General features: G+C 32.3%; 1 protein-coding gene and 1 long non-coding RNA gene across 3 annotated transcripts; one reads left to right on the plus strand and one right to left on the minus strand.

Moving 5' to 3' along the window:
* Window positions 1-388: 388 nt before the first annotated feature.
* On the minus strand, window positions 389-5584 carry LOC135166244 (uncharacterized). 2 transcript variants are annotated; one of them, XR_010299642.1, is made up of 6 exons: window positions 5277-5584; window positions 4534-4761; window positions 4109-4258; window positions 3521-3740; window positions 2789-3167; window positions 389-2385 (listed from the first exon to the last, which is right to left on the minus strand). XR_010299642.1 is itself a non-coding variant. In XM_064128330.1 (5 exons), exons 1-5 carry the CDS (start codon window positions 5487-5489, stop codon window positions 2908-2910), a joined length of 1071 nt encoding a protein of 356 aa, XP_063984400.1. In that variant the 5' UTR covers window positions 5490-5583; the 3' UTR covers window positions 389-2907. The 2 variants fall into 2 exon arrangements, 1 of the variants encoding a protein (XP_063984400.1); XM_064128330.1 differs by having other exon boundaries at window positions 389-3167; window positions 5277-5583.
* Window positions 5585-7721: 2137 nt separating this feature from the next.
* On the plus strand, window positions 7722-11906 carry LOC135165762 (uncharacterized). The gene is made up of 2 exons (XR_010299566.1): window positions 7722-7890; window positions 8199-11906. It is a non-coding gene; the product is annotated as an uncharacterized LOC135165762 (long non-coding RNA).
* The last annotated feature ends 3094 nt before the right edge of the window (window positions 11907-15000 follow it).

Below are 15000 nucleotides of genomic sequence, written 5' to 3' on the forward strand. Positions count from 1 at the left end.
TGCGCATACACCGAACAAAGTGAAAACGTGTCATGACCCTTAGAAGAATTTTTGGGAAATTCACACCAGCAATTTCATGTAGAATATAGAATCGCTTTGAAATTGAAGGTTACCGCATCAAAGCTGTGGTTGCAGCTGCGCTAGTATTAAAAAAAAAATCATCTTCAACGCTCCGCATTGGTTCTTGGAATTTTGTCGGACATCAACAGACGGCATTCAAGGACTAATATCGACTTACAACTTTTCCAGGAAACTGTTACACGATCCACATAAGGGGAGACTAAAGACCTAACATCCATGAGACAACAGACAGTAGTAACTCGAAACCGAAAAAAAAGAAATAACGAAATTCAACAGCGCTTATTTTCAATCAATTTATTTATTTCAACTAATATTGAGCTTCTCCTTCCGATTAACTTTCAACATTTAACAACTTAACACTGGACACTATTCCCATAATGCGACATTCCCTACATAATTTTGTTTAGATTTATAATGTAAAAAATTCATTAGCGTACGGAAGACTGAGGCTTCAAGCAACAACTTTATGCGATTGTATCATCCAAATGTAGGTATGATAAGCTATTTCCTATTTATCATGAAAAATCATTAAAATCGACGTTCTATATGAATAAATTTAATAAAAAAACATCTCCAACGGTTTTCAAAAATTTTTGGAAATTATTTTTACGAATGAACTTGAGTGGAAAGACCAAAATTTATATATTTTTATTTGTTAATAATTCCCACTTGATTTTTCCCACGATCTCACGTATTTATTTATTTATTAAATTGTTTCATATGACGCACGTCGAAACAATATTTTCCATTACAAAAGGTGCAAGATCAAACTACGATTAATTAATTATTAAATCCATTAAAATAATTAACAAATAATTAAAGCTCATCTAGATCTACCCACAGCAACATGTCAACAATATATAATTAAGATTAATTAACGTAAGGCTCATGAGCATTTCACTATCAACTTATTTTCATTAGCTGTATAGGCTCTAATCAATGGATATATTATATATATATATATATATACTCTCGTCCTTCTTTTGAAAAAATCAACATATAAAATACAATATCAAATGATGGCCTAGCCTACAACCAAGAGGCTAAATGCTCAATATGTTTTTCAAAATATAGCCGTTGAACTCCCGCAAAGTTCGTTCAAGCGAATATTTAAAATTCAACAGTAAATATTTATTATTTTTGCCCACATACAACCTTGCTTTCATTTTTATCAACTTTCATTTGATATAATTATGTCGAGGGGGTTACTACTTTTTTTTTAATGCATAGGCCACTTCTCCCTTAGTCGATAATTTACGTCAATCATAATTTGTGAATGTATAACAGAGCTTTTATGAGAGGAAATGGAAGCTCTTCGTCATTGCATCCACGGAGAGAAATATATGCAGTAAAAATTACGAAATCAGTGGTGAATTATTACAAAAGAAATTGAAATATTTATCAACAGCAGAATGCAATTTGAGGATTTTTTTTTATGAATTTTAATTCATTTGCATTTTGACACGTAATTTGTCCGATTTCTGTGGCAATTCTTAATGAACTTTTTTTCGCCATGTAACTATTGGTAATTTAGAAAATCAACACTTACGCTAAGCTTAGCCTTTAATTACGGATTATTCTTAAAAAATAGAGGCACCGCTTCTTGCAACTAAATTTGCTACGAACGCAAAGAACCATTCAGTAAATATTGTGTGACGGTTGAAATAAAAATGATGGAACACTAGCTAAATTCCGTGACAGTTCCGTGACATAAAAAAAAAATATTTTTTGAATTCTTAACAATTGAAAAGTTGTTTATCGTACGGATATTTAGGATAGTCATTCGAATCGGGTTTGGCAATATTATTGGTTTTCTAAAAATTAGAAATTATATTTTTGAGCCTAAAATCTAGTTGAGATATTTTGCTGCGATCAGTTTATGAATTCATTTCACTATCTCCTTTCTGTCTTCAAGGATATCCAAGTCATGTGGTTATTTTTTCTTTTTTTTTTTCTTTTAATTAAACTATACAACTTTTATTTAAGTTCTATTTGACCCAAAATTTCCGCAGATTATCTATTGATTTCTATATTCGAAATATATTATTAGAAAGCATTGGAAAAATCTATAAAAAAAATGGAATTGAAACGAAAAGCGCATAATTTATTTCGGCCACTTCGGTCTCCTCAATACTTGATAGTTCATATTTTTGGAATTATCCTGAGCTGAGCCATTTTAAAAGTAAAATTTATTCGCTAAAGCGAGCTGAGCATGTACAGCGGCACATGTGCCTGTCTGTTGAACTGATTGTAGTTTCGCCTACAGTTCGACATCTTTGTTAATATCATCGATTTTCTCATCACCTGATAAAACACAGCGAAATTTTTTTATTATGAAAGTGTTATAGTTTTATCGAATTGTTATTAATAAAAAAAACAAAAATTGTGGCAAAAACGAAATTGCTTTTTTCATCGTAATACATAGAAGAAGTTGAGTCACACTCGAAATGGAGTAAAATAGAATGGCGTGGCTGAATGTAACGCCGAGTAAACTTAATGATGGGGCTAAATGGAACAGCAGGCAAAGTGCAAGAGGAATATTGAATGTAGGTTTAAGTTTAGGTTTACGGCAAAATTTTTCGACAAAATCACAATTCTATAGGAATTCTTGTGAATTTTTTCCACACGACTGAAAGAAATTGAAAAGAGAAAATACGTTCTTTCAATTCGATGAAAGTTTTTTGAAAACTCCTGCGGTATTCCTCACCGTATTCTGCTTTCTATTTGTCTGAATTTTTTAAAAGAATAATTCAATTCCCTTAGAAATCAGCTTCGGCCTCCACTCCACGAAGTGCAAAAATTGACAAAACAGTTGCCCCGTCTGTATTATTGGGTACTGATGGAGCTACTGCTGCTGGTTGACAAATCCGACAAATTGGCCTCCTCGCACTCTCTGACACGTGGTGGCGGTGGCAAAGGTAGATTGCCACAGTCGGGTAGGGGTGGTAAGACGTTCCTTTGAAATTGTCCAGATACATTGCCAATGGGCTGGTAATTGGCAACGACAATTATCTTTCCACTCCTACTGCGGGCTTTACCAACTCCGAATAGCTGACTGCTGGCCCATATTACTTGGGTGAAGTGTCCTACGGAGAGAAATTTTGTAATTTTATGTAGAGGAACAATATGTCGTTCGTACAGTTTTTTTTTTTTGCTTTTATTGAATTTTTCATTTTTTTAAATAAATAAATGTAGGAAGAAGATAGTCTCCGTGAACGCCGGTATTGGGGAGTGTTATTAATTTTTTGGCACATTCTACGGAAAAAGTTGACAGTCGTTTGCCTTTTTTTTCCCTTGATAATTATATTACTAGATTGAAGGCGAAGAGAGTCAGTGAATTTAGTAAATTGAGAAGTGTAATTTATTTTTGGTACTAATTATTGAAACTTTCTGCAGCTTTTAAATTGAAATATTCAATACAAACAAGAATAACGTTTACCAGCATTGACGTTGGTATGTAGCACGTCTGGTTCTTTGAAGAAATCGTACTGTTTTACTGCTGAATACCAGTAGGAGGCGACTTCTTGACCATTTACTTCGCCAGGCACAGCACCCCCCGGACGACAGTATAGATTTTGTCCAATTTCACGATCATTTCTGTAGTAGAAGGTATTGGTATGGGCTAGATGATTCGCCCATGTTTGAGCGTATTCACACAACTAGAGGGGCCAAAAATTATTGAAGTATGTAACTTTTAAAATAAGAAAATAAATTCATTAAGTTTGTTCTTCAGTATCACATATGTATAGCATAAAAGAAAATGATTTTTTTGTTCAGTTATCTGTACGTGAACATGAGAATTCAATTTTTACTTCATTGTAGTGTCAAAGTGGCTTAACAGTATTATGTATTATGCCTTACTTATGCCTTTTCAACTACGTAAACATGGTTTGTCCGAACTTCATGTGGCAGTAAACTGGAGCCCGATTTTATCTCATTCCTTTGCATTTATCCTAGTTTATAAACTGTTATGTGAATCCATTGCCAAAGGAATGCAACATGTTATTGGTTGATGTTAAACATTTACCTGGGGTGACATTGTCAGTGTCGGTGCATTGTGCCGTTGTCGGTATACGTTATGCCAGCACAAACATTCTGTGATAAATTCACTGTCTCTCCAGTCTGTTTGCAAATCAGTGATGTCGTGGGATATGCTCATTGTCTTGTGACTCAATATCTGAAAGGATATTCTTAATAGTATTTTTATTCTTCTATTCTAGTTAATATTTTTTTAATGATATCTATGTGTCTTCCATCGATTGCTATGGACAAGATTAAGATACAATACTCGTTAATTGTGAGTAACATAATAAATTTAACTAAGAGACTTTGTAGACTTTATCGTTATGATCCATGGAAGAATAGTCTACGAAGTTTCAAGTGCATTTTGCGCTTTCCAAATTTGCATATTTGTGGTAGATTTAGGACGATTTTTTGGTACTGATAACTGACCTTTTTCAATAAATTTGGCCGATTGTCAAGTTGCTGGAAGGATTCTCTATGATTTTGAGCATTTGATGTTGTGGGATTGTCACTGGTATCCGTTGTTTGATTGACCTTGCATAGTTTAGATTGTTCAACGCGTTTACGTAAATTCTCAAGTGCACGCGCCTCTTCGCGCTTACGCGACGGCGGCCAGTTAGGTCCTGAAGTGTGGATAAAACTAATTACCGGAAAGTCCTGGATAAAAGTCCATGTGTAAAAACATGATTAGAATAATTATCTGTTATGTGTTGAGACAAATTCAATGGAAGGAGACTAATTTTATCTACAGACTATAAATTTTTTAATGAATGTCGACAAATGTAGTTTATAAAGAAATTGATGAAGGAAACATATTGCTGGATTGTTTCTATATAATATGATAGAGATGAATCAATAGATTTACGAAATTGTTAAAATTTTTTGCTGTGGAATCATTGATATATTTTTATTAGTGCAATAGATAAATAGAAATTATTCGATTTTGTACTGAACGTATTTTAGACTTGAGTGAATAATTCCGGAGCTACAATTTTTTTCATAATAATTTACAATTGAATATATTTCATAGGAAAAAGCTCAGAAAAAAAAGAAAATTGTTCAGACAGTTATGAAAATGTGACCCACAAATTGATTTATCTCATTTCTCCTCTCCTCCAACGCTTCTAAGAACAATACTTATTTACAAAAGTGAGTAATATATATGGAATCACCTTATTGGATGCTTGCACATTACTATTTGCCAAATTGTTGTCAGTACAAGCGGCTTGACTCAACAATCTTCGACTGGTGGATATTCTATTTCGATTGATAAACTCCTTTTGTATCGCATAATCAACGAAATAACTTTCATCCTGGTCATCTTGCCTCGACAATAATTCAGTAGTCTCTTCAGCCGTTACAATGTTCATTTCGCGATACTCCATCGCAGCGACTGCACGTACTGGGGGTGTAGAATTTAACCCATCTCATCAGACCGCTCAATTCTGCTCCTGTGTGCATGCATCCCCTCCACTTAGTTCGTTTTCAGGGGCACCTCCGCATTCTCGTCCACGTCTGCCCTAGTTCCACAACCAATTTTCTACATTTCTCAGGCGGCGATGTTCGATATTTTTTTAATCGATATTGCGATGGTCGATGTGTCGGTGAATCGGCCAATGTAATCATATCGAGATTTGATTTAAATTTTTGGCGCTTTGCGAGGGAGGGTGCTACTAATATCGGTACCATTAGTCTACCGTAAATGATTTTTTAAAATTGTGTTTCAACTCCATATATTTTTTTACCTGTAATTATCTCTTGCTAATGGACGGTCAAGGGAGCAAGCATTTCAACTAGAATTAGGGGCGGGGGGGGGGGGGGAGAGAGAAAATCAACACTTTAGTCGAAGAGATATTAAATAAATGTCGTTGCAGCAATTAACCGTCAAAAGACTTATTTGGGGGAGAAGTAAATGCCGTAAGAATGACTCGAGGGAGGGTAAAAGGTCATGAAGTCCGAGGGTTGTTTGGAGAAGGGTTCCATGACATGACAGTCAGTTGGAAGAGAGTCAAAAGTCCCGATGGTGATGTGTTACGGATGCCCACTAGAGTGAAGTTGATGCGACATGGAAGCCGGGTTTAGGAAGAGTTAAATGCCACAAGAAAGTTACCGGCTCATGATTCTCATTAAATGTATTCATTGACTCTATTGAATCGAATAAGACAGTAACGTAATTTCAAATTATCCGCCAAGGAAAAAGTCCCTAGCCATGCGAAGGGTGGGGAAAGCGCTAGTGAGTTTCATGCGCAGCTCCCTTGCGCAGCTACTGTTGCTAGGCGGGCGCGCGCGCACAGGCCTGACTGGGCTACGTGGCGTCAGTATGCTCGGAGATGGCGGCTGTACCGTATGTCTGTGCTGGTGTTTTGCGTATTTTGCCTAATTTATTTAATAAAATGTGGAGTTTAGATTATTAAAGTCTTTAATTAAATGGAAATAGTTTCGGGGCGTGTAATTAATATAGTGAATATTGTTTTTGAAAGTTTAATAGTAAATAGTGAAGGGATTTGTGGGAAGTGAGCATGAGGACGCTTGGGCGTGGCTCGTTGGTGATGAGGCCTAATTTGTTAAATAACTGGCCAAATTGTTGCTAAAAAGACTGGTATATTGTGCATTGAGTGGGATTTAGTAAAATAATAAAATGGTAAATGGAGTGAAAAACGAGTAGCGTCTCCACAGAGCTGTGTGACGAAGGGATGGTGCGGCGAGGGGGGGCAGCCGTACGTGTTCGTGTTTGTTGGCGGCATAGTGATGACGCCTAATTTATTAAATGAATAGTGAAATATTGCTAAAAAAGACTGGTACATTGGGTGTAAATGGATTGGCCCAGGAAAGTGTGTGCATTCAATGACATTTTTAAAAATAATAAAATGCTAAATGGACAGTTGAGAAATGGGGATCATCTCGACAGACTTGGGAGGCAAAGGGATGGTGCGGTGAGGGCGGGGCAGCCGTACGTGTCCGTGCTTGTTGGCGGCTTGGTGATGACGCCCAATTTATTAAATAAATAGTGAAATATTGCTAAAAAAGACTGGTGCATTGGGTGTAAATGGATTGGTCCAGGAAAGTGTGTGCATTCAATGACATTTTTTAAAATAATAAAATGCAAAATGGACAGTTGATAAATGGGGAGCATCTCGACAGACTTGGGTGGCAAAGGGATGGTGCGGCGAGGCGGGGCAGCCGTGCTTGTCGGCGGCTTGGTGATGACGCGTAACCTGTAAAATTAAATAATTGGACAAATTGTTGGTTAAAAAAAAGTGGTAAATTGCGTGTAAATGCATTGGGCCGGAAAGGTGTGTTTATTGAGTGACATTTTTAAAATAATAAAATGGAAAATGGACGAATGAAAAATACGTAGCGTATCTACAGACTTGAGTGGCAAAGGGATGGGGGGGGGGGGAGAGTTGTGCGCGTTGGTGGTTGTTGGTGCGTCGGTGAAAAGGTGTAATTTGTTAAAAAATGGTTAAAATTTTAATTTAAAAAATAATCAGTCGGGTTGTAAATACAGTGGCCTAAAAAAGTGTGTGCATTTTATTTAAATTGTGGCATAATTAAATGGTTAATTGGGTAGTGATAAATAAGGTGGTATATTCAGTGAGCAGTGTGGTGAAGGGTTGGGGGGGGGGGGGCAGTGGTTTGTGACATTTGTAGAAAAAAAATGAGTGCAGTGATGTGGGGATAGTGTTTTTTTTTTTTTTTTAATGTGAAGTGAGCTGTGGAAAAGGAGGAATGTTGAGACAGCATTCAACAGCAGGCGACAGTTTGCAGTTTGCAGTTGGTATCTCGGTGAGTCAAAAATTAAAGTATTTTTATTTAATGTTAAGCAATTGTGATAAATTTTGAATTATTTGTCACAAATGTTTAACGATGCTCATGATGAGCTAGTGGATAAGAGCTACGTTTATGAGTTGTGAGAAATTAAAATGAATTAATTAATAAAGTGAAGCTAGCCAGAGTCGGGGTTTTTGAATTAATTAGAGAATTAGCTCTTAATTGGGTTTTATATAATTTTTTTGTGTCGTCAGTAAAAATAAAATGGTGAAAAAGCTTTGTTGAAAAATCAATTTTTGTAATTTGTTTTTTTTTTTTTTAAGGTGAAGTGAGCTGTGGACAAGGAGGAATGCTGAGACAGCATTCAACAGCAGGCGACAGTTTGCAGTATGCAGTTTGCAGTATGCAGTTTGCAGTTTGCAGTTGATATCTCGGTGAGTCAAAAATTAAAGAATTTTTATTTAATGTTAAGCAATTGTGATAAATTTTGAATTATTTGTCACAAATGTTTAACGATGCTCATGATGAGCTTCTAGTGGATAAGAGGTACGTTTATCAGTTGTGAGAAATTAAAATTAATTAATTAATAAAGTGAAGCTAGCCAGAGTTGGGGTTTTTGAATTAATTAGAGAATTAGCTCTTAATTGGGTTTTATATAATTTTTTTGTGTCGTCAGTAAAAATAAAATGGTGAAAAAGCTTTGTTGAAAAATGAATTTTTGTAATTTGTCATGGATTGTTGGACTCAGCTGTCTTATATACTGGTGGTTGTAGGAAGGGGTGTTTTTGGGGGGGCGCGGTGGGAAATGAAGACGGGCGTTGCTGGAGAATTCAGCGGCCGCCGTCGGATCCCGCACTTTATCCGTCGGACTCGGACGTGCATAGCCGTCGGAGTGCGACCTGTACCCTGATTTACCCGTCGTACTTGGCCGTGGTGAAGTGCGACGTGGATTCCCCTTTTGTATATGCCCTGTATATTGGGCGGTAAAAAGCGCGTAAATTGAGGGTGGAGGGGAATGAAGACGGGGGGACCGTCCAGAATTCGACGGCCTCCTTGTCGGAGCCCCCGGGGTTTTGTTCCGTCGGAGTTGGACACCGAGGAAAAGGTATCCGATTCCGACGAATCGTGTTGACCAATTGAGCCATCGTGTATTATATAGGGGTGGAAAATATTTTTTGGACAAGCCTCGACGCATTGAATTGAATGCGGAGGTTTAGTATATGCGGCGGCGGCGGCTAGTTTGGGTGGAATGATAAATTATAAGAAATGAATATTTGAAGAAAGCTTTTTGACGATGAAATGAATAATTAGTAAAAAAATAATTGAGTGGGATGGTTAGCTTGACAGGTGGATATTTGTTAGTCGGAATTTAGTAATTTGCATTGTAAATGATTTCTCACAAATGATGAATAACCGTAAAGAGAACCTCGGGGGGAGGAGCATTTAAATGTAAAAGTGATAAGGTAGTAAAAATGTTTAACATCTGTTATGGGGAGAAATATAAATTGAAAATGTATTTTTCATTGCTATTTCATCGAGCCTGAGAAATATTTAACAAGGCTGATAAAGAATTGCGTTTTTTTTGTGGGGGATTTTAGTGATGAACCCGGGGGTTGATCGCTGTGAAAGTTGTAAGGTACTGTTAATGGTATAAATATAAATTTGTAATTTTTTTGAATTGATATTAAATGGCGTGAGCATGTTTTTATGAATAGAGAGAGTTAGAAGCGAAGTTTTGCAAAGCCTAGTCATAATGAAGTTGTAAGGGTTTCGCTAGATGGTGTCAGTCAAGAAATTGGTGGCCCTGCGAAACTTGTCACCCTTCAGACTAGATTTGTTTACCTTTGCAATAATATTGTTAGACTGGTTAGGATATTTTTATGAATAGAGATTGAGAAGAGAGAGAGAGTTAGAAGCGAAGTTTTGCAAATCCTAGTCATAATGAAGTTGTAAGGGTTTCGCTAGATGGTGTCAGTCAAGAAATTGGTGGCCCTGCGAAACTTGTCACCCTTCAGACTAGATTTGCTTACCTTTGCAATAATATGGTTAGACTGGTGAGGATATTTTTATGGATAGAGATTGAGAAGAGAGAGTTAGAAGCTAGGTTTTGCAACAGTTAGTCAGAATAAAGTCGTAAGAATGTGACAAGAGGGTGTAAATGAAGGAATACTTAGCAAGGCGTGTGAAAAATAGGGTTTTTAAAATTGATAAAAATTTTTTGTCGGGTTGTCAGGTGTTAAATTCAGAAGGTATTGAAAATGGGTGAAATAAAAATTTTGAAAATAGCTTTAATGGATATTCCATGGTGTGAGACGAATATTTAGCAATGCGTGTGAAAAATTGAGTTTTTTAAAATGATTTTAATGTTTTGCGGGGTTGTCAGCTGTTAAATTGGTAACATATGGAAAATTTTGAACCATGTCGGTAATTGGTTAGAGCGCGGGTGACTTGTTCCACACGTCGATAACTAGTCTGTCGGTAAGAGTATTGGACGGTCGGTATCTCGGCGATGGGTAAATAGTCGACGAAGTGTAATGACGTGACAGGGTTATCAGCCGTCAAACTTTTAGCGTATTGAAAATAGTTAAAATAAAAATTTTAAAAATAGCTTTAATGGATATTAAATGGTGTGAGACGAATATTTAGCAACGCGTGTGAAAAATAGTGTTTTTGTTATATTGATTTTGATGTTTTGTGGGTTTGTTATCAGTTAAACAGGTAAGTATTGAAAATTGTTAAAATAAAATTTTTTAAAATAGCTTTAATGGATATTAAATGGTGTGAGTCGAATATTTAGCAACGCGTATGAAGAATTGCGTTTTTTTTTTATTGATTTTAATGTTTTGCGGGGCTGTCAGCTGTTAAATTTGCAACATATTGAAAATGGTTGAAATAACAATTTTGAAAATAGCTTTAATGGATATTAAATGGCGTGAGACGAATATTTAGTAACGCGTGTGAAAAATTGCGTTTTTTTAATTGATTTTAATGTTTTGTGGAGTTGTCAGGTGTTAAATTTGCGACTGATTGAAAATGGTTAAAATAAAAATACTTAAAATAGTTTTAATGGATATTAAATGGCATGAGACGAATATTTAGCGACGCGTATGAAAAATTCCGTTGTTTTTATATTGATTTTAACGTTTTGTGGGGTTATCAGCTGTTAAATTCGTAACATATTGAAAATGGTTAAAATAAAATTTTTTAAAATAGTTTTAATGGATATTAAATGGCGTGAGACGAATATTTAGATTTTAACATTTTGTGGGGTTATCAGGTGTTAAATTCGTAACATATTGAAAATGGTTAAAATAAAATTTTTAAAAATAGTTTTAATGGATATTAAATGGCGTGAGACGAATATTCAGCAAGGCGTATGAAAAATTGGGTTTTTAAAATTGATTTTAATGTTTTGTGGGGGTGTTAGCTATAAAATTTTGAACATATTGAAAATAGTTGAAATAAAAATAAAAAAAATAGGTTTAATGGATATTAAATGGTGTGAGAGGAATATTGAGTAAGGCGTGTAAAAAATAGTGTTTTTTAATTGATTTTAAAGCGTTGCGCGGTTGTCAGCTATTAAAGTTGTAAATATTGAAAATTTCGAATGAGATCGGTAATCCGGTAGAGCGCGGGTGAGTTGTTCCACACGTTGATAACTAGATTGTCGGTAATCCGATTGGTCGGTCGGTATTTGGGCTGTTGGTTAAACAGTGATAATAGTTTTAGGGGTAGCCGGCTCGAAGAGTCGATAACTCGACTGAAGGTAATGACAGTCGTCGGTCGGTATGTCGGCGATGGGTAAAGAGTGATTACAGCTTTAGGGGTAACTGGTTTGAAGCGTCGATAATTTTCGCTGATGGTAATGCGATTGGTAATTTTTTGACTTATATATAAAATATTAAATTGAAATAAATACTTATAATTAATATACAAAATGGAATATTAAATTAATATATTAATTTATTATTTAAAATTAAATGTAAAAATACTTAGTTTTTTGAATTAAATTGAATTGAAAATTTTTTAATCTAATAAATTTAGATTAGAAAAATTCTATTTAATAGTTTTATCTATTTGTAAAAATATGAAAAAATGTTATGTTTATAACGTTAAAAGATATAATTATTTATATAAAAAAATATAATTGATTTTCTATGTTTATTTTATTAATTTGAAATAATTCTTATTGAATATTAATTTTTCTTAGAAATAAATTGATTAACTTTTATTGTTTGAATAAAATAGTTATTAATAGAAGTTATGTGGGGGCAAAATCTATACAATATTATTTATTAAATAGATTTAGTTGAATAATTTAGTTATTTTTTATAAATTGAAATTTCTTTATTTAATAATTGTTTAATTATTATTATTATAATTATTAGGAGTTGTTCGTTTTGGGTCTTGATTTATTGATATATTAATAAATTTCGATTGAATAATATGTTTTATTTGAATTGTTTGTTAAAAATAAATTGCAAGAATAATTAGAATTTCTATTTATATTGTAAATTTTGGATTATTGATTTGAATTTGAAGAGCGTTATTTAGAATTTGAATAATTTAGAATGAAATTTGATTATAAAAATCAGAATATATTGTTTATTAAATGATATATGTTGAATATTATTATCTATAATAATTAGAATTGTTGTATTTTGAAGCTATTGAAGAATTAGAGATTAGAGATTTGTTTTTTGTTAATAATATATTTATATATATATTTGATTATTTATAACAATATGATTAGGAGGAGTGCCCCGATTTTTTGTATTTTTTCTAAAATGATTTTTTGTTATAAATTAACATACATTAAACTTTTTATTTATATTACTTCCGGTTAGGGTTAAATTTTCTAATATTGAATTATTTAATAATAAATTTGATTTTTTTTTTCAATAGAAAAAAAAATGTAAATTTTTTTGTAATAGCAAATTTGAAGTTAATTTTCAAGTATAAATTTAGAAAATTTATAATATAATTAAAAATGATAAATTTTAGATGGCAAAGAAGATTTTGTTTTCCTTTTAAATAAATTTGCAATTTAATGTTTAATGTTGAGTTATCTATAGGTATAATTATGGAATTAGAGTTGAGTCTTACTGGGAGTACAATAGAATGGTAACTCGTCATGTTTTTGTTATACTTTTTTTTTATAGTTATACCTATCATACCTCCAATTATAATAGGCATAATTATAAAAAAAAAAAAAAAATTGTAACAAAAGCATGAGCAGGTACCATTATATTAGAGTTTCAGTAAGACTCAACTCTAATTGAATAATTATACCTATATATAAAGCAAGATTAAAGATTAAATTGCAAATTGAAAATTGTATAAAATGTAAGATTTGAGTAAAGCTTCTGACTTGACTAATAAATTGTAAATTGATTTGAAAGAAAGAAAATAGTTGTTTGATATGTGAAATTTAGAAAATTTCTAGTGTAAAATGAATTAAAAATAGAATATTATAAAAATATGAAAATTTTTCAGTAAAAAAAGAGAAAAATGAAATATATTAAAATTTAGAATAAAAAATGCAAGGAATGGGGGCACTTGTAATGATATTGTAATAAATAAAAATAAAAAAAATAGGTTTAATGGATATTAAATGGTGTGAGAGGAATATTGAGTAAGGCGTGTAAAAAATAGGGTTTTTTAATTGATTTTAATGGGTTGCGGGGTTGTCAGCTATTAAAGTTGTAAATATTGAAAATTTGGAAGTAGATGGGTAATTGGGTAGAGGGCAGGTGACTGGTTCGACACGTCGATAAGTAGGTTGTCGGTAATAATAGTATTGGAGAGTCGGTATCTGGGATGTGGGTAAAATAGTGATAAGAGTTTTATGGGTAACCGACTGGAAGCGTCGGTAACTGGACTGAAGGTAATGTCAGTCGGTATGTCGGCGATGGGTAAATAGTGATAACAGTTTTAGGGGTAACTGGTTTCATGCGTCGATAATTGTACTGATGGTAATGCGATTGGTAATTATTTTACTTATATATGAAATATAAAATTAATATATTAAGTTATTCTTTAAAATTGAATTAAAAAATACTTTGTTTTTTGAATGCAATTGAATTGAAAATTTTTTAACTAATAAATTTAGAATTGAAAAATGAAATTTAATAGTTTTATCTATTTGTAAAAATATGGAAGAATTTGATGTTTATAACGTTAAAAGATAAAATGATTTATATTAAAAATAATTGAACGTTATGTACTTTGATTTGTATAAAAAAATATAATTGTTTTTATATGTTTATTTTGTTAATTTGAAATAATTATTATTGAATATGAATTTTTGTAGACATAAATTTGTTAACTTTTATTGTTTCAATAGTAGAAGTTATGTGGGGGCAAAATCAATACAACAACAACAACAATACAATACAATACAATACAACAACAATATAATACAACAACACAATATAGCAATACAATATATACAATATTATTTATTAAATAGATTTAGTTGAATAATTTAGTAATTTTTTATAAATTGAAATTTCGTTATTTAATGATAATTTTTTGATATTAATTATAAATTTTCTAATATTAATAAAATTAGCAGTTGTTGGTTTGGGATTTTGATTTATTGATATATTAATAAATTTAGATTGAATAATATGTTTTATTTGAATTGTTTGATAAAAATAAATTGCAATAATAATTAGAATTTGTATTTAAATTGTAAATTTTTGATTATTGATTTGAATTTGAAGAGGGTTATTTAGAATTAGAATAATTTATAATGAAATTTGATTATAAAAATGAGAAGATATTGTTTATGAAATGATATATGTTGAATATTATTATGTTTAATAATTAGAATTGTTGTATTTTGAAGTTGTTATTTATGAATTAGAGATTAGACATTTGTTTTTTGTTAATAATATATTTATATATATTTAATTATTTATAAGAATATCATTAGGAGGAGTGCTGCCCTGATTTTTGGTATTTTTTGTAAAATGATTGTTTATTATAAATTAACATATATTGAACTTTTAATTTATATTACTTCCGGTTAGGGTTAAATTTTTGAATATTGAATTATTTAATAATAAATTTGAATTTTTTGTTTTCAATAGAAAAAAATGTAAATTTTTTTGTAATAGA

The sequence above is a fragment of the Diachasmimorpha longicaudata genome, chromosome 9 (genome assembly GCF_034640455.1).
Source record: "Diachasmimorpha longicaudata isolate KC_UGA_2023 chromosome 9, iyDiaLong2, whole genome shotgun sequence".
Lineage (NCBI taxonomy): Eukaryota > Metazoa > Arthropoda > Insecta > Hymenoptera > Braconidae > Diachasmimorpha > Diachasmimorpha longicaudata.

Excerpts from the sequence above, each read along its gene's own strand:
- LOC135166244 (XM_064128330.1), bottom strand. The coding sequence starts at position 5,489 with ATGGAGTATCGCGAAATGAACATTGTAACGGCTGAAGAGACTACTGAA. Across the intron at positions 4,762-5,276 it reads ATGTGCAAGCATCCAATAAG|GACTTTCCGGTAATTAGTTT; the intron begins GTGATTCCATAT and ends ACTTTTATCCAG. Across the intron at positions 4,259-4,533 it reads GGCCAAATTTATTGAAAAAG|ATATTGAGTCACAAGACAAT; the intron begins GTCAGTTATCAG and ends ATATCCTTTCAG.